Below are 27797 nucleotides of genomic sequence, written 5' to 3' on the forward strand. Positions count from 1 at the left end.
CGATTCTGAGTAGAATGAGCCCAAGAACGTCCAGATATGAAAGAATCAGGTTGTCAATATTTATTTCTGAAAACGCCCAAATATTTAACTTCCTAATGCCCAAGGTCCTACCTATAGTACTTATTCAGTTCTATAAAATTTAAACCATATTACAATAGGAACAGAGTCGCTTTTGCTTTGTTTCGTTCAATTTTTAAACAAAACCAAAATCAACTCTATTCCCTGCACTAAAGGTTCAATTTTTCGGTGCCTTAGGAGGATAATATATGACTACACTCTGTTGGCTTGCGATTTTCTCATTGGCTGCAGGATGCTGTCCAATACAACGGTCGCCGGATTTACGTTGCCGCACCTTTTGAACAAAAAAAATGTATAATAAGATACATAGCAATTAATAATTTTACTGTGGCAACATTATTACGTTACCCCGGTATAGACTGATAAGAAATTGTAGAAATTAAATAGCGGCAACATCGTGGTGTACCGCACACGTCGAAGAAGGGCCTAAATAAGGTTACCTACCTTGGAAACATATCGTTACAACGTAGCTCCGTCCAGCCAGTGAGCGCTTCGTACACCATCGTGTCCAACGCCTTGTCCGCCGGCAGCTCGCCCGTTAGCATCCGGAGTGCGATCCTATAGGTAAAAAATACGGTTGTCTGTAAAGTCGGTTTACGGACGATAATTTTGCGTGATAACGTCATAAGAAAACACCATTACATTACATAACGTTACCATGGAGATCAGTCCACAGCGTTACCATGGATATCTGGCAACAACGTGACACTTTTTCGTGCATGCTAGAGTTAGACCGAGAAAACTCTGCAGCGATTTTGATAGCCCACGCAGTGCATGTGTTATTTATACGTCATAATTTCATAGAAATTTGACGTTTAAAACTACACTTGGACTGCGTGGGCTATCAAATCCGCTGCAGACTTTTCTTGGTGTGACTCTACCGGTGTTCAACGATTTATAAGACGTTATCACGTCAAAATAAACAGTGACATGGGCATAAAGAGCTCCAATCTTGCAACAATTGCAAGTAATTTTCGAAACATTGTGGCGTTTGATCGATCGATTGAATTAATTACCTGCTTAGTTGGCAACAGGTCGGCAATGTATCAAAAATCGCATGCGATTTCTTACAAGATTGGTGAAGCTTTTAAGACTGGGGACATGACAATCGGTAAGAAGCCAGAAGCAGCGATTTTGGGCGACAATATTCTCTTATCAAAACCTTATAAACTTTATCTGGTTGGTACTTAGTATAAATAATTATACTATGCAATAGTTGAGCCCCCAGGCACATTTGTGGCGCATTGGCTAGCCAGAGTTAAGCCCTTAAGGCCTAATACGCACGAGCGCTTTTACAACGCGCGTTAAAAAAGCATTTGAATGACACAAATGGATACATGTGTATTTATTCACACGATGGCGGTGGCGCTTGTTATCAAGCGTTGTTGGATTTTCAACTTTAAGAGTTGGCCGTCGAATTTAACGTGTGGACGGATTCAAGCGCTTTTTTAACGTGCGTTGAAAAAGCGCTCGTTAGTATGAGGCCTAAAGGGACTAGAAATCTGAGGTATCGATATATAATACCCTTCGAGCAACACGGAAGGGAGGCGGCATTCGCACTATTTCCCCTCTGCCGAGGTACAAGATTAGCGCGTCAATCTAATCTAGCGCGGGTAATAAAACTAGTTGCACTTGGATTTTTCACTAGACCGAGTCCAGACGCGCGCGTGAACACTGCTGCACAAAAATGCCTGTTTGCTCGGTTTTTTGTTAAAAAAAGAGGTCGGGGACATCAAATTTACAAAAAGAAAGTGTTACATTTCACATGTAATATGTTTTTTTACATATCATACGTTTAATTACATTCAAACACAATTATTATATTTTAGTCTCATGTAATTGTTGGATTTATCGATTTTGCTCGCTCAGTACAAATTGCGGATCGGTCGAGCGACAAATCCGACTTCTCATCTCTCAGAATACAATAACATACTTCAACGAAAATGTGTTAGTGTGCGTGTTGTGACACTTGTCACTCGTCCGTACACAAAAAGAGATCGAGGTTTGCAAGATTTGTCTTTGACGTGTGTCATTTTCTATGTATTTGTGTCGTCATTACAGATTGGATTTTGTATGTAAGTGTGTGAGAAGTGCGACTGTGTGCACCTTTCCCCCCGCGAAAAATGGCAGAAAGATTTGTACGGTGAGATATCGCTTGGGCCCCTCCCTTCCGATGTGTCGGAAGCCGGTGTTGCTCGAAGATAATACCGAACTACCGATAGACTTCTGGCCGAAGGGTGTCGTGTTTCGGAGGTTCCGGGGCACACTGCCAAATCCGACACAAGAGCATCTTAGTGTTTAGTTTTAAGTTTATAAAATACATATATATGTTAGTCAGTAAGGTATTTGTAATATGGGCCTTGTTGCCTGATTTAAATTTCTAAATAAATACTACTAGTACTACTTATTGGCGCAGCGACCCAAAATGAGTCTTGGCCTCCGACACGAGTAAACGCCAGTTGTCTCGATCCAGCGTAATCTCCCGCCAGTTATCGGCTTGAAGATCGCGCAAGTCCGCTTCAACCTCATCTCCCCAGCGATACCTGGGACGCCCGATCGGTCTTCGCCCTACCAAGGATAGGATCATAGGATCTTGTGGCTGAGCCCAATATTATCGGCGAGACAAAAGCCCACCGCCTCCGCTGGCTTGGCCACGTATTAAGGATGGATGAAGATCGCGGCGAAATAATATAAAATGAGGTAACTCTTACTTACCCGTTTATCCTGGCCATGGTGGCTAGTGGCGCGTTCAGCTTAGCTGTAGCCGCCAAGTTTCTGCAGTACAACAGCCACACGCAGTCCAGCTCTGTATAGGTGCCCTGAGCGGTCGTTTGCGTTGCCTGCCAAGATAAAGTATTTTTAAAATACAACTGGCTTTGCACGGGTAACACAAAACACAAAGTCCATTAGTTTTTGAGTTTTAACATACAGACAGACGCGGCGAGGAACTTTGAGGTGTAGTGATTTAAGGCCTGTCCAGACGAGAAGAATTTTTCGCCAATCTGATTAAATTGTCAAATCAAATCAGGTGGTGCGGACGCAAACGCCAATTTGACCACAATCACCAATTTTAAATTTATGGTGATAATTGAGCGCTCTAAATTAAAAAAATGCCCCCAAACGCATTGCACGTCACAAATTGATATTCTTGCGTCCGCACCCCATTTTATCAGTAATATCGGTCATAATCGGCGGTTGAATTCGGCGAGCCAAATTGGCGTTTGCGTCCGCACGGCCTGATTTGATCGGACGATTTAATCAGATTGGCGAAAAATTGTCCCCGTCTGGACACGCCTTTATGTTTCTAAATAATGACCTGTTGACTGCTCAGATGATTTAGCGCGTGCGTGTTGCCATCAATGTCTCTGGAGAGTTGTTGCTGAATGTTGGTGTTCAGGGCTTCACGGTTCGTTATCTGGCTGAGGACCATTCTGTCAAAAAAATATTTATTAGGAAAAATCACTCCTACGTCCTACTTGACATATCTACACAACAACTTGTGTCATCATCATCATTTCAGCCAGAGGACATCCACTGCTGGACATAGGCCTCCCCCAAAGAGTGCCACAATGACCGGTCTTACGCCACCCGCATCCAGCGGACTCCCGTGACCTTAACCACGTCATCAGTCCAGTGGGGGGGTCTGCCCACGCTGCGCCTTCCGGTACGTGGTCGCCACTCGAGAAGCTTTCCGCCTCAATGACCATCGGTTCTACGTGCAATGTGCCCCGCCCACTGCCACTTAAGTTAAGCGATTTGGAGGGCTACACCGATTACTTTGTGTAACAAGGCATTTTGATGAATGCGAAACAAATTCAAAACGTGACTACTTTTGGTTTTTTGCCTACGGCCCGTTTTAATGTACAGTCAGCAGCAGAAGTTGCTAAGCGGGCCAGATGTTCAAAATGATCTAGAGTAGAGTAGCGGTACTGATAATTCCACTACTTGACGTTAGATGTCGACTTCGAAATAACTCGCGTTTTGAAAAGAACATGGATGTATGGAGTTACCGCTCTTTCTTTACTTATATTTCGCTATGGTATAATCTCTAGGCGTATAATATTATCTAAGGACGGGCTTTACGGGCACTAAAAATGGTACTAGTTCAGCGGTGTTACTCACGAATTCCAGCCAATCGTGCAGTCTAACGCAACTAGTTGTGACCAATAGCCCGCGTAATGAGAACTCATCAAACAATCGCGCGCGTGATGCGAACTCATCAACCAATCGCGTTGTAGCGGTTTCACACCGCTGTACTGGCCCCTGTCTTGCCTCATTATTAGGTATTGCCCGTAAAGCCAGTCCCTAGATATCTATGTCAATGTCTCTAGGAATATATCTGTGATTACTTGGTGTTCTTGTAAGCTCGTCCGAGATGTATGGCGGCGCGGGCCGTGCTCATGCCGACCTCCAGAACATTTTCCAGTAAGTTCTTGCCGATGTCGAACTCGTCTACACTCTCTTGACGAAGATTCTGGCGTTTCCTGGAGCAAAAATAAGATTTTAGGTAGGATTATAGGTGCTTAGGAAAACAATGTAAACATTGAGACTAATAATCTCAGTTACTAAGTTTTTATAACATAATAAAAACACTAAAAATTTATAAATAAAAAATTTGCTCTAAGTCGTAGTCGCTCGGTAGGGTGCCCAGAAGGCTGACCGCATTGCCCGCTGGATGGCAATGCTGATCCGTTGGGCAAAATATTGGCCAGCCCTTCTGGTTACCGGAAGCCTCTATGAGGCGCTTTGACTGCTCCTCATAGAGGCGACGCGCGCTAGGTCTCCCTTCTAAGTTCGTATTTTCCTTCTTTTATACGGTTTAACAAACTGACACCCATCCCATGTCTTGAGTTATTCCAAATATAGTATGATATAAACTTTCACATGTGAAAACGCTCTATAATTGTAGGTACCTACAATTATGTAAGACATGGATTTTTCTGCATTTATTTAATCATTTATAGAAAACGATAGATAACGCAAAATAGACGGAATTGATGCCATAAGGCACTCTCCTCCTGTTTTTCTCACAGGTGCCTTCCGACATCCGATATCGCAAAGGAGCTTCCGATCCATCCATGTCGGAGTCGGAGCCCCGTGCGTGTAGGCATAATGTTTGTTGTAGTGTGCGTGACCGCTAAAGACGGCGCCCGCGCCCCCGCGGCCTGCCTACCCGCGGATGTAAGATCCGCCCGATCGGACAGTGTGAAAACGCTTTTACTAGGATATTAATAGATTTATTAGACTTACGAAAATGCGGCAGTGTTGTAGATCTCACTCTGCTTGGACTCCACCTTGCTGGGGTCCAGGAACAGCGCGTTGAACGCAAACACATCAGGGTCCTTCAGCATCTTGTTTCGGACTCCTTCCTGTAATAACAATTATTCATCATCATCATCATCATTCTAGCCTTCAGTCACCCACTGCTGAGCATAGGCCTCTCTTCGTGTACGCCACTTATCCCGGTCCTTGGCTAGTCTCATCCAAAAGTGCCCCGCGATTTTCCGAATGTCATGCACCCAACGAGCCAACGGACGCCAAGCGCTTCTTTCATCCGATAAATTAAATTGTTAATTTAATTTATTTAAGTTTATCATTTATTATAAAAAATTATCTCCGCCTTGCTTTATGATTTTTCATTTAAAAGCTGGACTTAACATCTTTATTTTTGCAACCAGAGAGCAAAGTAAATTTTTGCTGTGCGTGCTTACTTTGAGTCCCGAGCGAGCTAAATATTTTATAATTCCCACCTGCACTCTTGTTCTTATTCCCATTCCAACTACTAGCTACAGTTCTATGACTTAAGGATGACTCACGTTAGACCGGGCCGGAGCTTCCGGCGCTTCGTTTTCTATGGAATGCACCACGTGATCACCGATCAGCCGTCATAGAAAATGACATGTCGGACGCCTCGGCCTGGGCTTGGCCCGGTCTAGCGTGAGTCATCCTTTAAGTCTAACTGCCCGGTTGCCGTGCCAGTCCTAACCGGAGTCTGGTCAGGCCGCGTAGCCAACATGCCAATCGCTTACGCTCTGAAGCGATCGAAACGCAACTGTCACTGTCACACTAATATGGAAGAGTGATAGAGAGACATAATGCTTTTCGTTGTCGAAGCGATAGCGATTGTAACCTTGGCTAGGCCGGCAGAGACGATTCCGAAACCGCTACTGGATGAATAAAGTATTCCAAGTGTTTCAAGTTGGAATCAATTAGGCTCCGCGCTTCAAAATGCCATTAAAACTTCAAGGTCATTTTGTCTCACGTTCGCAACAAAATCATAAAGTTATAAAGCTACGTGCTTACCTGATTCTCCCACGCCATCAATTGAATATTATGCAGCAGCATCACATCCAGCGTGAGAATCCCAAACGACAGCAAGTCCGTACTGTTGCTCGAAATAATCTTCCTACTATGATTCGTACTAGTGTAATTATCACCAAAATATATGTCCTTTAATTTATTCATCACTATGCTTACATTGCCTTCTATTAAACTCTCGTTCAGAGCTTTTAAAAGTTGTCCAAAATCATTACCAGATTTAATTTTCTTCGAATGATTACCAGCAACTTCAAAGTCAGGATCTGACACTATCCAATCGTGTAGCTCCTGAACTTTTTCTATTAAATAACTGGTCATTGTATTGCTTTGCATATAATCGTCGTATAGGTTCTCATCATTGTAATATTCTTCGTAGAAATCATTTTCGTCTTTTTTTAAAACTGCTACATAACCATCTGGAAGTTTGATATCTTGTTTGTTAATGAAAACATCAGGCAGAGTAGGTTTAAAGTCAGGTATATCCTTCTTTTCTGTGACTGCAACTTCTGTTGCGTCTGGCAATTTTGCGTGATCCTTCTTTTCAATTTTTCGTTCGGCATGGTGTATAATATCATGCACTGGATGCATTTGAGGTTTCGCTAGGAGACTATGGTTTTTTTTCTTATCCCTATTCGCAACTATGTTTTTGAATATGGATAGCTTCTCTAGGATGGGGAATTGGATATCATTTTCTAGTTCTTCTGAACTGTCGTTGTCAATGTTAGTCAGTTCTGATTCTGTTGTTGTTGGTAGCTTTCTTGGCTGCAGAATTGGCTGAGAATATAATGGTTCCTGTAAAAATGAAAGAGATGATGAGAATATTCTATGCGAGTTATTTAATATAGAACAAAGTTATTGAGAGTTGAGACCCTTCCCGTGAGTTGAGTTTATTAGATTAGAATTATGAGCGTAACGAAAGCTCAAAAATATATGAATTATAAATTATAAAAGACTCAACAACATCAGTCTCTTCTGGCACATTCAAATTTTCACCGCACCAGCGGGAATATAAAAAGTACGAAATATAAAAACTATACATGGGAAACGATAGGTATAAGCTGATTTTTTTTAGTGAGCAAAAAGGAATATTGTTTATTGTTTTCTAGCAGTAAAATATATATTAACTCACATATTTATAGACGGGTTAGCCGCGACCACGACCAGTGAAACCTGTGTCGAAACGTCGGTAAATAAAGGTAATTGAATAAATTTCGCGTTAGACCCGCCAATAAATGTGAGTTAATGGGTCAAACAGATCACTGTGTTATGTCTTTCCTGTAGACATACACAAGAGTTAAGGGCTATAAAGGTTAATTTTCTTATTTAACCCTTATCCACGTGAAAAGGTCCTCCTTTTATTTAGAGAATCATGATAAAATCATTGCTTACATGCCCACAAGCTGTTAACTATTGCCCACAGGAGAGAAAAATGTACTGTTCGCGATAACACCCTAGTTTTCTCTCCTGTGGGCAATAGTTAACAGCTTGTGGGCATGTAAGTAATGATTTTATCATAGTTCTTTAAATAAAAGGAGGATCTTTTCACGTGGATAAGGGTTAAATAAGAAAATTAACCTTTATAGCCCTTAACTCTTGTGTATGTCTACAGGAAAGACATAACACAGTGATCTGTTTGACCCTAATATGTGTTCAAAACGCGAAGGTTTTAAATATTATATAGCAAAATATCTGATTGTGTGAACTGCTAAAAATTAAATTGTAAGTGTGTGTTAAAAACCTTTTTATACAGAAATAAAATTTAAGTACTTTAAATGTACCATTCAGTTCAGTAAAAAAAACTAAATAAAATTTTATAATAGGCGAGTGTGTGATTCCAACAGTTAACAGTAGGTAAGTACTTAAGTCATTTGACTTGACCCTTCACCTCTCAAAAACCATTAACCTGTTTTTTTATATTAAGGTTACTAATAATACTAATGTCCCATTCGACGGCCATAATACTAAGTATACATATATATATTTTGTTTAGGTTTGTACTACTGCTGAAAATCACTTTTAGAGTGAACTACTTTGGTCTGGCGGAAGCTTGGAAGATACCGTGTTACTACCCCTTTTACAGGGAGCAAAACTGGTAGACGGGAGGTAAAAACTACAGTATCTGCTTCCCATTAGGCGGTACGTATGATTGATGTCTCTAGGCGAGACCATAACTTTTTTTGTTTTTGACTTTCTCGAATAATTATTCTTGCACCTTACAGCTCTCGTGATTATGCGTCTTTTGAGCCTATTTTTTAATATCATATCTTCACAACTTTCCGCGATATAAGGGGATCGCACTTTTTCGTGAAATCGGAGCCTATACTGGAGCGATGGATACATAGATGTTTTAGAAATCAAAATCATGTCTAATATTCGCATTAGCAAAGCAAACAATATAATAAGAAGTATCCTCTGCCTCTGTGATTAAAAATAATGTAGGTAAAACATCTTGTTTAATCGGACTAAACTTAACTACTACCTCACCAAAATAATACAATTGCATTTTTAAGGCCGCGTACCGCGTTGACGCGGCTATTGGGTCAATCGGGTGGCCATCGCTAACGGCTAGACCCCCCCCCCCCCCCACCTCGTCGTCAAAAATATGATTGTCAGGAAAAATATTCGAAAATCAGGAATTTTGTCAGGAAATTCTAAACTTGTATCTGGTAACCCTATATGCGCTGGACTGACTAAATAAAATCCGCAGTGGGAAACCTCGTATCCGACTGTGCCAGACAGTCTGCCAACAGGGAGACCTGGCGGCAGATCGTGCAAAGAGCTGTGTCCGCCTCTACTACCGATGCGGACGCCTCAACGTGACCACGACCTCTCTATCAAGAGCGATACGACAGAGAAGAAGATTGCTTGTTTGTCACGAACATGATGGTATAAAAACTATGATAAGAGCCTTGCGAAGCCTTGAGAACTTTTGCGAGTAAAGATCGGAAGAGCGTAGGCTTTCTACAGTAATAACAGTTTCCTGAGAACGCACCGAAGCATATACGTCGCCAAATGACGGACTATTACGGTACTATTATGCGTACCATTACGCGTGGGTACCACTTTGTAGGTACCATTATGGATGCTTTGTTTAACAACGCTACGCTTGGATGGGCTCTTTAGGAAACGAATTATGAGTTTGAGCGTGTACCTAAACACCATCGTCACAGAAAAAATAATAGTACTAGGTACAGAAGACTCACTCTCTAACAAAACGCGTCTGTTACGATCAGGACAGATATGGCTCTAGGTGGCGACAGTTCCTCGCGCGGCTTATGGCTAGTCACCCAAATTGGTGTGGAACGGATGTACTTGTAGCTACCTGTTGCAAAGCGACGAAATCGCGGAGGGAGCCACGAGCCACGCCTGCCATGGTTTGTTTAGACTTTAGGCAGTCGAAATGGTATGTGCGATTCTTTCGTAATTCATTTGTGAATGGCAGGTTATCGTCAGTAGGTACCACGATAGATGAAAAACAGAATTTCGTTATCTGCCTTTGTATCGCTCTTTCATATTCGTGCAGAGGCGCAGATAATCAAATTTCTATTTTCGTTTTACGCATGCAGCAGGCCCTCAGATCTGATGAATACACGCTCCATTCGCGTACTGCAATCGTGCAACACATCGCACTACGATTTTCACGCGAGTAATAAGAACCTTTTACCATAGATTCGCGGATAGTGCGATTATTACGTGTGTACGCCGCTCTAGAAAATATATATTTTTTGTAAAAGGATGTCTAAAAACCACATCATTCGTGCACAGTCAGTAGTTGACAACTTATTAAAAAATCCAATAGCGCATGCAAATTTCGGTAACATATCGCTGACGCTGGCCCAAGATGGTTCTATGCAGTGAACGGAAATGTTCTATGTTACATTTTGATGATAGTTGAAATTCGACTATGTCACTATGACAATATTCAAATTTCAGTTCGATAAAAGTGAAACATAGAAAGAACCCTGTAATATTGGGCCAGCGATATTTAGAGCCCATTTATATGTATTTATAAGCCACACATACCGGAGTCTCGTAGACCTGATGCCCGTAGCCCCACCGGGTGACCACCACGGTGGCGAGCACCAACACAGCACACACTGCGAAGCAGGATGCGCTGGCTATCACCCACACCTTTAACGGCCAAGCCATACATACCGGAGTCTCGTAGACCTGATGCCCGTAGCCCCACCGGGTGACCACCACGGTGGCTAGCACCAACACAGCACACACTGCGAAGCAGGATGCGCTGGCTATCACCCACACCTTTAACGGCACCTAAACAGAACACAAAATAGGTTCAGTTGTACATTTGAACGTAGTGGAGCGTTTTCCAAAAAAAATGTACATTTCATTCATGTCTTCAAAATATTGACTTCTTGGGCTCATTTTACTCAGAATCATTTGTACATTCACGCCTCATACATAAAAAATGTGTCCCAAACTTTTGTATGAAAAAATATTTTTCCAGTGTGTCACGTTCATACAAATAAAATAATTATTCACACAAAAATGTGACGATCTGGAAAGGAAATCTTGGGACACATTTTTTCATGTATGAGGCGTGAAAGTACAAATGAGTCTGAGTAAAAATGAGCCCAAGAAGTCAATATTTTGAAGACATGAATGAAATGTAATTTGTTTTTGGAAAACGCTCAGTGAAGTTTGGAAATATCTTATTTAGGCCCATAGTTGTTATACATATACAGTGGTACCTACTACTAAACTAAATTAATAACAAACTCATTTATTATATAATAAGTGTTATATAATGATTATAATGAATATAAAACTAAAATTAACTACAATAAAAATAACTAAAGCTAAAAAATTTGGTACCTATTTACTTTGCTGGGACAAGATCGGTTGTCGGTAAATACTAAATATTAACTCGGTCAACTCACCGAGGTCTTCGTAGGCAGTCTACACGCGCTCGGTGTCGGCGGCAGGGGCCGTCTCGCTCGCTCTACGCTTGGTCTTGCTCGCCGGTACTCGCTGGGGCAAGATCGCCTGTTGCAATATGTAAAGATCAACTAACTGAGGTCTTCGTAAGCAGTCTACACGCGCTCGGTGTCGGCGGCAGGGGCCGTCTCGCTCGCTCTATACTCGGTATCGCTCGTCGGTACTCGCTGGAGCAAGATCGCCTGTTGCAATATATAAAGATCAACTAACCGAGGTCTTCGTAGGCAGTCTACACGCGCTCGGTGTCGGCGGCAGGGGCCGTCTCGCTCGCTCTACGCTTGGTATCGCTCGCCGGTAAGTATTCGCTGGGACAAGATCGTCTGTTGCAATATGTAAAGATCAACTAACCGAGGTCTTCGTAGGCAGTCTACACGCGCTCGGTGTCGGCGGCAGGGGCCGTCTCGCTCGCTCTACGTTTGGTATCGCTCGCCGGTACTCGCTGGGGCAAGATCGGCTGTTGCAATATGTAAAGATCAACTAACCGAGGTCTTCGTAGGCAGTCTACACGCGCTCGGTGTCGGCGGCAGGGGCCGTCTCGCTCGCTCTACGCTTGGTATCGCTCGCCGGTACTCGCTGGGGCAAGATCGGCTGTATTCGGTGGTGGTCGTGGCGCGGCTTGCGCATGAGGACGCAGAAGGCGGACGCTTCTCGTATTCGTAGTGGAACATCTTGCTGAAATGATAGATAAAATGTTTTATTTTTTTCATATTTAAATTTTTATTTATTTATAAGGTACTTAGATACAAACATTAAAAGTTTATTTGGTTGCTGTACGTAAACACAAAATCTACAACATTACTTACCAAGCAAAAAAATTAAACACAATAATTTAATTTATCAGATAAATAACTTATATTACGAAAAATTTTATTAATTGCTGTACGCTGTATGCATTCCAATGAAAACAAAAGGGTTCAGACTCAGTATAAATCAAATTTAGGAGGTTCATTATACGACACATGAAATCTCCGGGAGAAAATCGATGACAATATATTTTATGACATTAAATGATGATAATTGACTTTCCCATCGACCTGTTTAATGTTCAGATGGCTAAGAAAATTTTGTTAATAAACCTTCAAAAACTTAACTAACAAATCTAAAAAGCTCCTTAAATAAATCATACTTGGAAGATTGAGCCCTCTAACTTATATTTCCGTGCAGTATCATTGAAAATCATCATCAAAAATAACACAACAATTGGTAAGACAACTTATCCAGAAATCTAGACTGCGTCTGTGTCCTAGTCTTGCGAACCTAACCATCGTGTTTACCGTTGCCTCATTTACCGCCATTTATGTACTGTTACATAACTAAAATTATTACTAACTGCTAGACACAGACATATTTTTAAATAGAAGTCGCAATCCTTTGCCAGTATTATTTAAGATTTAAGATACCGTTCGAATTCTGACTAGGGGCTATTCATAAATTACGTCATTTCAAATTGGGGGGGGGGGGGGGGGTCTGGACATCGGATGATGGTAGCATGACGTAGGAGGCAACGGGGTCATTCGTAGGATGATTTTTGGATGATTTTAGAGGGGGGGGGGGGGGGGGGCAAAAATCGCTATAGATGACGTAATTTATGACCAGCCCCCTACACGCATTACTTCAGCATTATTGCAGGGCGACATTACTGCCGACTGCATTGCTGCCCTAAGGATGATTCACGTTAGACCGGATCGACCGTGTCCGGGCCGGAGCTTCTGGCGCATCGTTTTCTATGGAAAGCATCACGTGATCGCCTGTCATGTCATAGAAAAGTAAGCTCCGGAAGCTCCGGCCCGGACAATGCCCGGTCTAACGTGAGTCAAAACGCTTGAAGTCATTGACTTCGCTGTGGTTTTCGTTATTGAATTTATTTTTTATTAAGCATATCGCGCGGTCTACAGCTCACGGAGCCACTGGTGGATCTAGGTCATCTAGGTACTACTCTTGAACCTAAGCGCGTTTTCCCATAGACAAGATGAGCATTAGGCCCCATTCGCACGACAGCTTAAAAAGCGTTGCGTTAAAACCCGACGTTGGCGCTTTTTTACCGTTTCCAATATTTGTGTTCATACGAACGCTTAAAAATCACTTGTGAGTCGTACTGTCACGTACGCATCTCAGCAAAGCCATACTTTATTTGCTATTACGACGTATTATTTGAATATAGCTTGAATATTTCAGGAATTTGTAAGCATAAGTTGACATTTTTAAGGTGAAACTAATAATAATCTTGACGATTGACACCAAAAATTGACACTTGACAGCCAACTGACAGCAGCGCCGGCGCTTTTTTAACGCTTGTGAGAACAGATACACGGAGATCCGTATGCTCTATTCAATTTGACGCCAACGCTCAACGCCGAAAATCGAACAGTGCTCGATAAAAAAGCGCCGCGCTTAAAAACCGCCTTCGTGTGAATACATACATGGTTATCCATTTGCGTCATTCAAACGCTTTTTTAACGCGCGTTGAAAAAGCTGCCGTGCGAACGGGGCCTTAGGGCTCAGCACCGTGTCGGCTCCGTGACGTGTGCGGCGCGTGACGGACTAAGTGACGTGAGAATGTAAAGGAAAAGAGGCTTCCATGGAATAGGCACTACCTATAGTAACAGCGCATGAGTCGTTTAAGAGAAAAACCGGTCAAGTGTGAGTCGGACTCGCGTTCGAAGGGTTCCGTACATAAGTCCGACTCACGCTTGACTACACATTTCTAATAGGTTTTCCTGTCATCTAAAGTACTATTTTGTGTATTTTTTTCAAAATTTTAGGCCGATTAGTTTCAGAGATAAAGGGGGGAATGGTCGGACAGACAGACAGACGCACGAGTGATCCTATAAGGGTTCCGTTTTTTCCTTTTGAGGTACGGAACCCTAAAAATTGGAGTAGGTATACGCTCAAAATGATATTGACGCGACTTTATTGTTAAGAGAAGATGAAGATGATGATGTCTTCGCAAACGTATCCGTGGACGGCGACATCCTGACAAATTCAAAAGGGGTCTTAACTATCACGTGCATGGGCGCGAGCGTGGCTCGCAAATATGGCGTCGCGTGCGACTACACAAAAGTGACAAAAGTCACAAAACACAATAGAGCTGCCCAGATGCGTTGTCTATTTAATTGTAGGAGCGCTTGGGCCGAGTTTTTCAGAGCTGGCGTTTGGGGTCAAGATCTTCAAGTCGGGTGTGTTCGAAGTTATCAAGACCCGTATTGACAGCAGTTCGCCAGTTCTCCGAGATGCAAGCTCCTCCCACGACTCGCAGGATATGCCGGTCAGAAGGTGGCGTTTTAAGGCATCTCTGTAGCGAAGGTACTGTCCACCAGCCTTGCGTTTGTTACCTGTAGCTAGCTCAGAGTAAAATAATTAGAGATGCAACGGATAGTTGTTTGGCCGGATACCGGATACCGGATATTCGGCCTGACCATCGGCCGAATATTCTGTATCTGGCCGCCGAATATTCGGCCGGTGGAACTATACCTACATTTCGGTTGTTCAGGTGCGCATTATGCAGGTTTTGGCCTGTTTCCTAGTGAACGTTCGCGCGGACTCATTTCTTGGTTCGAAATGAGTGCGCGTGCAAGTGCGAGGGGAATTTTTAAATTGTTTTAAAATAGTAAATTAACGAGTACGATTATAACCGTGACTATTTCTTATTCCAATTTTGTTTACTCCGAAATCAAACAATGTTCCGGGTATCCGGCCGGATACCGGATAATGGCCTACTATTCGGCCGGATACCGGATAATGGCCTACTATCCGGCCGGATACCGGATAGTAACCGAATATCCGGTGCATCTCTAGTTTGTACCTGTAGAATATCTAGAGTCAGACCGGCGTAAATTGACAGCGATTTTGATAGCATAGACTGTGCAAGTGTTAAGTAAACGTCATAATTCCATAGAAGTTTGACGTTTAAAATAACACTTGCACAGTCTGGGCTATCAAAATCGCTGCCAACTTAGCTTGGTCTAACTCTTAAGGAAAAGTCGACGTCAAAGATATGTTTACACTTTTTGTCTTATTACAAAAAGAAACGTGCAAAAGTGTGTGGCGTCTCCTATAGCTGTTACTGCCAACGTCGTGCCATTAATAATCTAACAGATGGCGTTAGGGAGCTAGAACGCAATTAGTAACAGACCTACATCGCGCTTACGGAGTTTTACATGTCAGTTGCTATATATATAACTTCCGACCAACTCTCAGTGGACTTCGGTCCCCAGGCATAACACCCGGCTGGAGAGAGTACTGTCTATTGCTTCTCTACCTTCTACAAGTGTAAACATATTTTTTTTTTTTCATTTTTTTTTTTTTTTTTCATTTTTGACGTCGACTGTACACATTATTGTTGCAAAAAATTATTGAAATACCCAAGTAATTGAAAAGAAATAACATAGTGACAAAGGGCTAAGATAGAAAGCCTTTGTGATATAAAAGATAATGGTTACACTTGAATCACAATAGTCATAACACGAATAGGAAGCGTAATTAGCACGTTAAGTATGTGGTTATTAAAAATAATGGCACCTGAGGACAGATTTAATGACATGATTAAGAGATATTCACACGACCAACATATCTCTTAGTTGTACTTGGTTGTACTTAATGACTCAGTAGTTAGACTTAAAAATTACAGTTATTTTTGTAATAGCTAAGAAGGCATACTTAACAGCTGAATGGTTGCTTAGTGGAAGAAGTGTTCTTTAAAATAATCAAAAAATAAGGTACCGTAAACCGGGACAACGGAAATATACCCCAATTACTTATATTCGAACGATGGTTGACAGCGGTGTGCCAAAGGGCCGTGTGGTGGCCAGCTTTAGAATAGTGCCAACCCTAACATAGGACAAGGGTGTCGTACGAGGCGACTAAGTCCACAAACGAAGCAAGAAGCTATTTCGGTATCGTCTTGGGTCGTCCCATTCGTTTTTCGTCAAGTTCTTAAATTAGTCCTATTCTGCTTTCGTCACTCATTCTACATTCGTCACAATCGTCGGTGGCTTTCAATGTAGAATATGTGACGAAAGCAGAATAGGACTAATTTAAGAACTTGACGAGAAACGAATGGGACGACCCAAGACGATACCGCTATTTCGTCACACTCGCGTTCGCGGCTTCGCGCCGCAATTCGCGCACGAGTGTGGGGCGGGCTCCTGAATTGCTGTCAAACTTCGGTTTTGTAGGTAATGTCCTTTCTGTACGGTAGTAGGTACCTACTATTATTTATTCTGTAACAATAGTTTGAAACGAGGCGCTTTTCGAAACAACCGAAAGAGGGCGCTTAAATAAAAATATACAATCTGAATAGAAACGCCTTTATTAGAGAAACTAATTAACCATGCCTCCAAAAGTAATTAAAAAAGTCTGAAATGCGTCCAGTGCCAAAAACTTTACCATGTCTTATGCACGGCTAATGTAACCAGAGAAAGATTCTACCTTATGACTATTGAAAATCGAAGCAATTGGAAGTGCCACGCATGTTATGAAGCAGTCACTCCTACAAACAGAGCGGAAAATTCAAATAAACATCAACAAAACACATCGCGCGAAATAGATACTCCTAAACAAGCAAACCTGGAAAGTGGTTCTACAGTTGGAGAGACCGCGCCCATATTGCCACAGCTTTCTCCGAAAAGTCCGAAAGACCCTTACACGTCTTATCCTGAATCTGAAGATGGTGATAGTCCGTCGACATTATTCGGCAGCACTTCAAGAAGCTTACCAAGCTTATCAAACTTAGAGGACCCTCAAGTAACAGAACTTAAATTGGAAATCACTACTCTTAATTGCCAGCTTGAGAGCTCTCATGCAGAAATTGACCGCCTTAGCAGCGAAATAATGGGATACAAGAAGCTCGTCTGCGACATGCAAAAAAAGGTCGATCTCTACAAAAACTTGTTGGGTGAAAATAAAATAGTATCACCGCGCAATTTAACCCCGTCGAAGACGATCACTAAAGGCAGTTCTGCACCATTTCCTAAAAGCAAATGCAGTCCCGCTTCTGTTCTATTGCCACCAGTTGCCCACCATGAAGATACAACCAAAAGTACCCCCGCCAAGTCAAGTTCGGGTGCAATAAGCCAATCAAAAAGCTCAAAAAATACGATTACTAATCCAACAAGTAATCTTGAACAACAAGATCTCAAGTCTTCGTTGAACACAGCAAAAATGCCATCCGTTAGGAATAAACTTGCAATACTGAGTAGTAACAAAAGTAATAGGATATATGCTATTGTAAAAAACGACTCTTCATTCAGCAAATTTGACTGCTGTCATTTTTTAACGCCCCATGGAGGAATAAGAGAAATCCTACATCAACTCCAAAATAAACTGTCAAGCTTTACTCAAAATGATTATTGCGTTATATTAGTAGGCGAAGAAGACTTCCATGAGAACGAAAACTATTCTGACTTAGTGCGCCATATTACTGAAATAGCTACTCCAATTACGAACACTAATTTAATAATAGCATGTCCTACCTATATTTGCGGGAAACCAATCTATAACTACAGAATTGAAACTTTTAACTCTCTGCTACTCAGTGATACATCCTTCCATAAAATGCATTTTAGTTTCGACTCTAACCTTGATTTATCTTTTGACATGTTTTCGAATAGAACAGGGCGTCTTAACAATCGCGGGATGGCTAATATAATGCATCATATAGGCATATTTATCACTTCAAACAAATCCGCACTAGAAGCGGCAACAGATTTACACTCTTCAATTAAAGAAAGGGAGAAAGGAAGGATACAGAAAAAGATTTCTGACTACCTAACGAAAAAACTTTCCAAAAATGAGAAAGAATCCAGTCAAACAGGTATAAAAGAAAGAAAAATTGTGCAGAAAAAGATATATAACTATTTCATAAAAAAACCGTCTACATGTCCAGCAGAACCGCACTTGTCTCATACCTCAGATGAAAACAGCTCAAACTTTTTTCGTGACTAAATCAAGTACGAGTATACAAAGCAGTCAGACATTAAACATTCTGCACCAAAATATTGCAGGATTAATAAATAAAACTGACATGCTTACTCTAAATATACATGAATTATATAAGAAACAAGTTCCTATCGATATACTTTGTATCACAGAACATTTTATGAGAGCCGATGATGAGGATTCTTTGGTGGTACCAAACTATCACCTAGCGTCATGCTATTCTAGAAAAAAATCGAAGCGAGGTGGATGCTGCATACTTGTCAAACCGGGTCTACGTTTCAAGGAGCTGCCAGAAATCTCAAAACACTCAATATCGGGTATTTTTGAATGTTGCGCTATTGAATTAACCTGTTATGCCACTGTATTAATATGCGTGTATAGGATACCTGGCTATAGTAATTTAAATAGATTTTATGAAAAAATGGACATAATATTAAAAAACATATGTAAAAATAATGCTTCCCAAAGGATTGTAATATGTGGGGACTTTAATTTTGACATCTTAAAAACTAACAAAATCACTTTAGAATTCGAGTATTTTTTAAAAAGTTATGGACTAGTACTAGAAATTAGGGAACCGACAAGGCCTTCTAGTAATTCGTGCCTAGACAATTTCGCTCACAACTTAAAAAAAGGCCGGGAACACAAAGTTATTGACCTAGGCTTATCTGACCATGCAGCGCAGTTACTGAAAATTCCTATAGCCAAGAAAACTAATACATTAACATGTTGGCGAGTAGAAAGACGTGATTACTCTATGGAAAATCTTATAAAATTTAGGAACCATTTAAGCAGTTTATCCTTCAGCGAAGTATATGATGCCGTTGACCCCAATGAAGCGTAAGTATAATGCTTTTATTGATGTTTTTCGATTGCTGTATAATTTATGTTTTCCAGTTAAGCAGATATGATAAGAGCCAATAATAATGTAAAATGGATTTCTAAGGGTATAACTTTATGTAGCAAGAAGCAACGAGAACTGCTTTGGCAATATAGGTTAAATCGAACTCTAGCTAATAAAATAAAGCTACGAAACTACTCTAAAACGTTTAAGAAAATAATAAAGTTGACACAAATGGCAAAAAATAATCATAAGATTATAACATCACATAATAAACCAAAAGCTGTTTGGAACATAATAAACGAAACCAAAACTAAATATCCAAAGGGACCTATCCATAAAATAATTAACCATGTTGGTAACACACTGACGGATCCCAAAGAAATAGCTATGGCGTTCAATGATCATTTTATATACAGAGAAACTTATTCTAATTGTGGTAGTTTTGACACGAACATTCCAAATAATATGCAATCGATGTTTATGTCACCAACTACGCCAGAAGAAATCAAAGCTATAATTAAAACTTTAAAAAACAAAAAGAGCACAGGTTATGACGGTATAAGCACCCAGGTTATAAAATTTGTAAATGATATACTTCATAAGCCATTAAGCTATATAATCAATCTTTGTATTTTTGCAGGCATTTTCCCAGATGGCCTTAAAACAACAGTTATCAAACCTCTATTTAAAAAAGGCGAAAGAGAAAACATTCACAACTATAGACCGATTGCTTTAATCCCTATCATTTCGAAGATATTTGAGAAGGCAATATATCGCAGAATGTATTCCTACTTAAGCAAATTCGATCTATTTTGTAACGAGCAAAAAGGGTTTAGAAAGAATATCACAATCAATATGGCAATTTATGATTTTCTAAGTGTGATTATGGGAAATATTGACAAGAGAAATCCAGTGTGCGCACTTTATACCGACATGACTAAAGCATTCGACTACGTAAATCACAGTAAACTACTATCTAAACTTAGTCGATATGGCATTAGGGGAAACGCATTAGATCTTATTAAATCTTATCTAAGTCAGAGACAGCAATACACGGAAATATCTGCAGTATGCCCTAAAAGAAAAAGGGAATATAAATATGTGTCACAAAAACAGTACGTTATGTCCGGCGTCCCCCAAGGAAGTGTACTGGGTCCGCTTCTGTTCCTGGTATATATTAATGACCTTCCTAATGCTATCCGTCATCACATGGTGCTCTTTGCTGACGACAGCACCTCAATTATTGAATGTAGTAATTTGAATGATTATAAGCATGACATCAGTAGCGTATTGGACAGTATAATTGAATGGCTAAATGAAAATAATCTATTAATAAACTTAACAAAGACGAACCTAATGCACTTTCGACAGCGAACACAAATTATTGACATGGACATAGACTACAATGGCACAAAAATAGAGAATGTAGAGGTAACAAAATTTTTAGGGTTAATGATTGACGACCAGCTTAGCTGGAAATATCATATAGAGTATTTATGTAAAAAACTAAGTACATCAGCCTTTGCATTATTTAAACTGTCAAAAACTGTTAACCTTGAAGCAATGTTGACGGCATATCATGGTCTTGTAGCCTCGGTGTTAAGATATGGCATCATATTTTGGGGCAACTCAGTTCATAAAGAAATAGCCTTCAAAGCGCAAAAGCGTTGTGTACGATCAATGTGCGGACTAAAAGTTAGAGAGAGCTGTGTACCTTTCTTTAAGTCACTTAAAATATTAACACTGGCATCGTTATACATACTAGAAGTAGCTATATTTGTCAAAACCAACCTAAACTTATACAGCAGCGTTTCTCAAGGCCGGAGATTTCCAACACGTCAACAATATAGTCAGAATCTGAAAACCCTACAGTGTTGTAACACCGCGCTGGTGAAAAATGGCATCTTAGGCATGGCACCGATAATATTTAATAAAATTCCAAACAATTTTAAAGTACTTGACATATATGAATTCAAAAAACAGTTTACTTCGTATCTTATTGACAAATGCTACTATACTATTAGTGAATACATAAATGATGATAATGGCTCAGACTTGTATTAGAATTGTATTGATTATTGATATCTAAATGTATTTTCTTTTCTATTGACATTGGATTTAAATTCTGTATTATAATTGTAAGACAATATTTCAGTTTGTATTTTAAGTGAAATTTGTAGTAGTATTAATGTTAATGTATGACTATGTTTTCAAATAGGTAGGTTTTTTTTAGACATAAGCATGCGTTTATTTGATAACCGCACGAGACAATTTTGTACACCTGCATAGTGGGTAAAGCATAGAGGCCAATGTATATTTATGTACCTACCATCTTTCATGTAACCTATGTTTAACAAAATAAATGAAATGAAAAAAAAAAAAAAAAAATGAAATATTGGCAGTCTCACTCTCACTGCGCCAAATTATCTCGACTAAATTGGGTGCCTTTCATCCCTTGTTTAACAATCTACCATTTTGTAATTACATGCTTTTGCCTTTATTTAAACTAACTGTTCCTATATAATAGTCTCTCGTATCTCAAATCTCAGTGTGAGGTCCCACAGTTACTACCGTACTATTGTTTACCTACATCAAGGCCAGGTCAGGCTTAGGCAGTTAATTCAAGAATGTTACCTATTAATTAAAGTTAATAAATAGCAATTACATCTTGTGGGGCCAACAGTACAGTCAATAGCCATTCCTGCTAATTTATTTATTTATTTAAACTTTAATGCACAGAAAAAACTGTGTAAAAGGCGAACTTAATATGTGAAGGCATTCTCTACAAGTTAACCCTCGGGCCGGTGCGGAAAATATTTACAATACTGAGAAATTGTATGTGTAATAAATTCTTCTTCTCCTAAGCCTTATCCCATTATCTGGGGTCGGCTCTCCTTGTCTGCCTTTTCTACAGTTCCCGGTTTTGGGCTATGTGGGCTATGTGTAGAATTTAGACAACTAGTTTCACTATTTGTTCAGTTTCCTATCGCGAGACACTGAAGATGTCGAATCGCGCCAGTGCCCCCGTCTCGCGTGTCGTTGTCGTCACGTGCCATTTCCCGTGTCCGGGGGCGCTGGCCGGGCGTCTTCTTATTTCACGTGCCTTAATGGGTCAGGCGACAACTTATTAACCGTTAGAGGTAAAACTTGAAACAATTGTATTGTAAAACATCTTGGGGCCTAAGACAATCGTACATCGACAAACGAATATAGAAATATGCCATCAAATATGTTGAAGCGTATTAAGCAATTCATATATGGTTAACAATTAATTGTCATGATTAATGATAAATAAGTTTATGGCAAAAATTTCATTTTTGACTGTATTTTTCTTTCCACCGGCAACTAATATTTATCGAGACAATTCTAACAAACTAAAACACAATTATTTTGCGTTGTTTTATCACAGAGTTAAAATAGCCAGTGAAAACGGATGCTCTGAAAGACACGTGTCCATTTCCATACAGGGTGTCCCTAACCATTCGACAAAGCCGAAATGTACATATGCATTAGGGTATTTAGAACCAGTATACAAAGTATCATAACAATCGGTGTAGCGGTTACGAAGAAATTAACAAATTACGATTTTTTTACTTTGGAGCAACCTGTATGAGTGATTTCAGGGTTTGTACAATGGCTAAGGTGCCCTGTATATTATTCAAATTACGATAGACGTTTTCTATCAACGATTGTCATTTTGACTAGGCTTTTATGTGTAATTCACCCTTGGGTGTGATAGGTTCTCATCTCTTGAAGAAACTTAGTCGGACCAAGATAAATCTGCACAGAATAGTATAAGAATATTATTATGTAGACTTTGTAGGTCGGCTATATATAAGTATAATAGGTGTTTAATAGGCCCGTGATCTTGATCGTGACCCCTTTCACCCTTAAGTACATTAAATAGTCCATTTTTGTTCAAAACAAATAAACATTAATGACAATTAAAACCCAATACGACGCAATACGCCTCAAACCAATTCAATATGACATTACTCAACTATATTCCCACTTTCTCTTGACCCATTAAACTGTAACATTTGTTTTCTATCGGAGTTCACACGAATTCTGGTTTGCCTGAAGTATTACAGTGTTACGAATAATTGCCTGCTCATTTTACTTTCAGATTGCGACCCAAAGTGAACTCTTGTGCCAGTACCCGAACTGTTTACTTACATAATAATACATATATCTCGATACGAAACGTTTTTCAGATATTATAAACGCCAAGACTTATAGAACAGCTGATGGGCTACAAGATTAAGCAAATTTACCTAAATCAAAGTCTCGTAGTTTTTTGAGATATCAGCACATTGACATAAATACCTTTTATAGCTAGGATTCTTATTCCTTTTCTTCTATAGAAGACTTAAGTGTTCGACGCCTCGGCCCGGGCCCGGGCCCGGCCCGTTAAAGGATGACTCACGTTAAATGCCCACAAGCTGTTAACTATTGCCCACAGGAGAGAAAACTACTGTGTTCGCGCGAACTGTACATTTTTCTCTCCTGTGGCCAATAGTTAACAGCTTGTGGGCATGTAAGCAATGATTTTATCATAGTTCTCTAAATAAAAGGAGGACCTTTTCACGTGGATAAGGGTTAAATAAGAAAATTAACCTTTATAGCCCTTAACTCTCGTGTATGTCTACAGGAAAGACATAACACAGTGATCTGTTTGACCCTTAAAGGATCAATATATCTGTCTTCACAGAATCATAAACATTGCAACTCAATCGGTGTAAAGTCGGCATCAGAGAAGTATGCGACGATTTTGATAGCACAGGCAGTGTCAAGTGTTATTTTAAACGACAAACTTCTATGAAATTATGACGTATAATAACACTTGCACTGCGTGTGCTATCAAAATCGTTGCATACTTCTCTTGGTCTAACTCTACCTATAAACGCGCCTCTATTGCCAGGGCGTTAGGGTGCGCGTGTTCAGATATTTTTGAGTACCTCGGCCGCTCCGATATATCTGATGGTGACTGTACGCAGTTAGGTAACCTATGGTATGTAACTCGTTCATCTTTATCTAACATTATGTAACTTCCTTGAAAACATGCACGGATCTATCTGACCTGCTTCTTACTACCACGCCACCTATAGGTACAGGTCATAGTCTAATAAAACATGGTCTTCCATTCCCAAAGTGACACGGGGCTACGTCACAACAACATGGCCGCTATATATAGCGCTATCGCATATTATCATATAGCGCTGTCGCATGATGACGTAAGCCCGTGTCAGTTAGGTGACCTAGAAAAGACGGGAATGGAGTACCAGGCGGAGTATATTATTATACCATGGTACAGGTTTAACACATACGAGTAGGTACATATTTTTATTATGAGTTACCTACATAATAAAAATATCTTCATATCTTCTTCCTCGCGTTATCCCGGCATTTTGCCACGGCTCATGGGAGCCTGGGGTCCGCTTGACAACTAATCCGAGAATAGGCGTAGGCGCTAGTTTTTACGAAAGCACTGCCATCTGACCTTCCAACCCAGAGGGGAAACTAGGCCTTATTGGGATTAGTCCGGTTTCCTCACGATGTTTTCCTTCACCGAAAAGTAAGTAAGTTATTTTTCACCACACCAGCTCGGAAAGACTTACTTTGCACTTCAAAAACTGATCGCAAAGTTGTATTTTATTCAATTGTGAGGCAAAGTAATCAAATGCAAATTTTGAGTTGTTTTCTTATGTTTGCTGGTAGAATTGACTTTTAAATGATGATTTTGGATGATAAATATTTAATAACATTCATTTGGATTTGATTTGGTTTGATTTTGTTTGATATTTTACATTTAATATTTGCTTCGGGTTGGTGTGGTGAAAAATTTTGTGTTTCACTCGGGGGCAAATTTTGTTTAACCCTCGTGCTTTGAAACCCTCGCAACGCTCAAGATTCCATTTTTCGAACCACTCGCTACTCTCTTGGTTCAATTTTGGAATCTTTCGCTTGCTCGGGTATCAATATTAGCACGAGCGGTTAAACAACAACTTTGCCCCCTTGTAAAACAAATAACTAATGTAGGTATTAGGTAAATATTATTAACAAACTAGGCAAAATTGGCCAAGCCGTGTTTAATGACAATAACGTTGTCACCAGTAGGTACCCTTTAAAAACAGACAGCAAAGTTGCATTTTATCCTCTAGACTAATTTTATGCAAAATTTAAGTTATTTCCTCGCGCTGGCTGAGGGTGGAATTTTAAGTTATGATTTAGAATTTTGATAGATACATGTTTCGTTTGGATTCATTAGGATTCGACTTCCAATGTTTTACAGCAAGTAATGTAGTAATTTCTTCGCTTTGGTGTGGTTGAACATGCTTGTGTTTCACTCTATACTAAAGTTTGCTTAACCCTCGTGCCTTGAAACCCTCGCAATTCTCAAGATTCTTTTTGAACTCAATTTTGGAATGTTTCGCTTTCTTGGGTATACCTAAATATTAGCACAAGGGGTAAATAACAATTTTGCCCCCTCGGAAGGCAATAGTTATTTATCTGTTTGTAGAAGGGGAAAATTCTAAAAGAAAACTGGAATCTTGAGCGTTGCGAAAGATTTAAGGCATGAGGGAAACAAATTTACAATATTTTTTCCCACTGCAACGCGAAAAAAATACTAACTGTATGTATTACAAATCAAATCCAAATGAACGTTATGAAGCCTATGAAATATTTATCATTCAAAATGATCATATAAATGAAAGTCAATTCCACCAGCGAACATGAAAAAACAACTTATTATTTACATGAAATTACTTTGTTACTCTCGAAGACAAAATGCTACTTTCTCATCAGTTTTTGAAGATTAAAGAAAACTATAAAAGGTTAAATTTGTTACAATTTCCTAACCAATCAGGTGTAGAATTGGAAAATTTATATAATTGTATTGTAATTTTATACGATTACGTTTACTTTCTTTTGTTAATGATTGTGGAATGAAACATCGAATTTTGTCACGGGCAGCCATAATTAAAGATTCAAGTTTAAGAATCTTGAAAAGCTAACAAGTTAGCCCATAACCTAATAGGGTCATTGCGCTAGTTTTCGTCCACTTCACGAAATTTGAATATAAACCTTCATTGCTGCACAAATTTGGACTTATTGCAATCCTTAATATCTAAACAATTTATCTATCTACATAAAAATAATATTTCGCAAGTAGCAAATTAAAAATGAAAAGTATTATTTGCTAATCCGTCAAGTGGGCGGACACTGGACGGTAAACTGACGCAATGACTATACACTTCCCACATAAATTTTTTTTCTTAGCCTATAACTTTGGTTTTGTAGGAAGTGTCCTTTCTGTACGGTAGTACTATTACTTATTCAGTGCCAACCTCGAAATCGCATAATAACTACCGTCTCATACATTTCAGTGAATCAGAGTCAATGTTTTCTATAGAACAACAGATTTTTTTTGCGATTTCGGGGTTGGCCCCGTAGTAAAAGTTGTTCGTATGAGTATGACCTACATATCCACCCTTCAGAGTATGGTCAAAGATAACAATTTCACCCTGTATATTTAAAAAAAATTTAGGTAATAGATTACAGTACATGCCCTTTTACAGAATATGGACCAGAAATATAACATACTAGCGACCTGCCCCGGCTTCGCAAACACAACCTTATACACCTAAACCTTCCTCAAGAATCACTCTATTGATAGGTGAAAACCGCATGAAAATCCGTTCAGTACTTTTGAGTTTATCGCGAACAAACACACAAACACAGAATAACTAATAGTACTACCGACACAAACAGACAGACGCGATGTAGCATATAAGATGTAGTAATGAATCATGTAGGTATAGGTACCTACATAATATAAAGGTGCGAATATTTTAATAGGTACACGTATGATACAATTACAATACAAAATGCAGTACAATACGCGTCAATAATTGGTACTTTCTGAACACTTTGTAAGTAGGTAGGTATATCGCAAACCGACGCTGTTTACTCAATTGCCGGGATGTTAAAAATTATTTAATTTGTGTTAGTAACTACGCAAACATAGGTAAAATATGGTCTACTCGTAAGCACTTGTATTAATAAGAGAATTTATGTAACGAATAAGAATATTACAAAAATCAGAAATAGTTTATTTTATTCCCGACATAAATTCAATGCAAAAGAAAATTGAAAACATATATAAGTATATTTTACCATGAAATGTACATACAGGTACAAAATGTATGTATGTCCGAAATATATTTAATATTCTTATGAATTCTAATAAAAATTGTTCCACCTATACGTAAACAATCGTTTTGTTTTGGTAAGAAACAATAGTTGTAGGTAAATAAAAGCATGCCTATAAAAGTACCCACCAAACTTTTTAATCCGACAACTGGAACAGTAACAAAACGAGAAAGTCACTGAATCGGTAACTAACTGTCACATCACTACACTTTTTTTTTTTTCGAAGGCGCTTTTTTAAAAAAAGAACAAAATTGGCGCGAACTTGAACGTCAGCGTCCGATGCGCGCGCAGACGTTTGGCCGACTAAAGAACTGTTAGGTTCGCGCGAAGATGGCGAAAGTAAAGAAATGTCGTACTGTTTATGCGAATAATTTTAGTTTATTAGTCATTTTATTTGTGCCCATTTCTCCGTGCCGGGTTCAAATTGTGGGTTTCGCCAAGTAAAACG

General features: G+C 39.6%; 1 protein-coding gene across 1 annotated transcript; it reads right to left on the minus strand.

The window, feature by feature from the left end:
- Nucleotides 1-225: 225 nt before the first annotated feature.
- LOC134802166 (uncharacterized) lies at nucleotides 226-27797 on the minus strand. The gene is made up of 11 exons (XM_063774759.1): nucleotides 27478-27797; nucleotides 11838-12027; nucleotides 10552-10671; nucleotides 7151-7188; nucleotides 6382-7102; nucleotides 5329-5447; nucleotides 4428-4562; nucleotides 3395-3509; nucleotides 2794-2918; nucleotides 523-636; nucleotides 226-352 (listed from the first exon to the last, which is right to left on the minus strand). Exons 2-11 carry the CDS (start codon nucleotides 12021-12023, stop codon nucleotides 271-273), a joined length of 1755 nt encoding a protein of 584 aa, XP_063630829.1. The 5' UTR covers nucleotides 12024-12027; nucleotides 27478-27797; the 3' UTR covers nucleotides 226-270.

This window comes from Cydia splendana, chromosome 24 (assembly GCF_910591565.1).
Source record: "Cydia splendana chromosome 24, ilCydSple1.2, whole genome shotgun sequence".
In the NCBI taxonomy this organism is placed as follows: Eukaryota; Metazoa; Arthropoda; class Insecta; order Lepidoptera; family Tortricidae; genus Cydia; species Cydia splendana.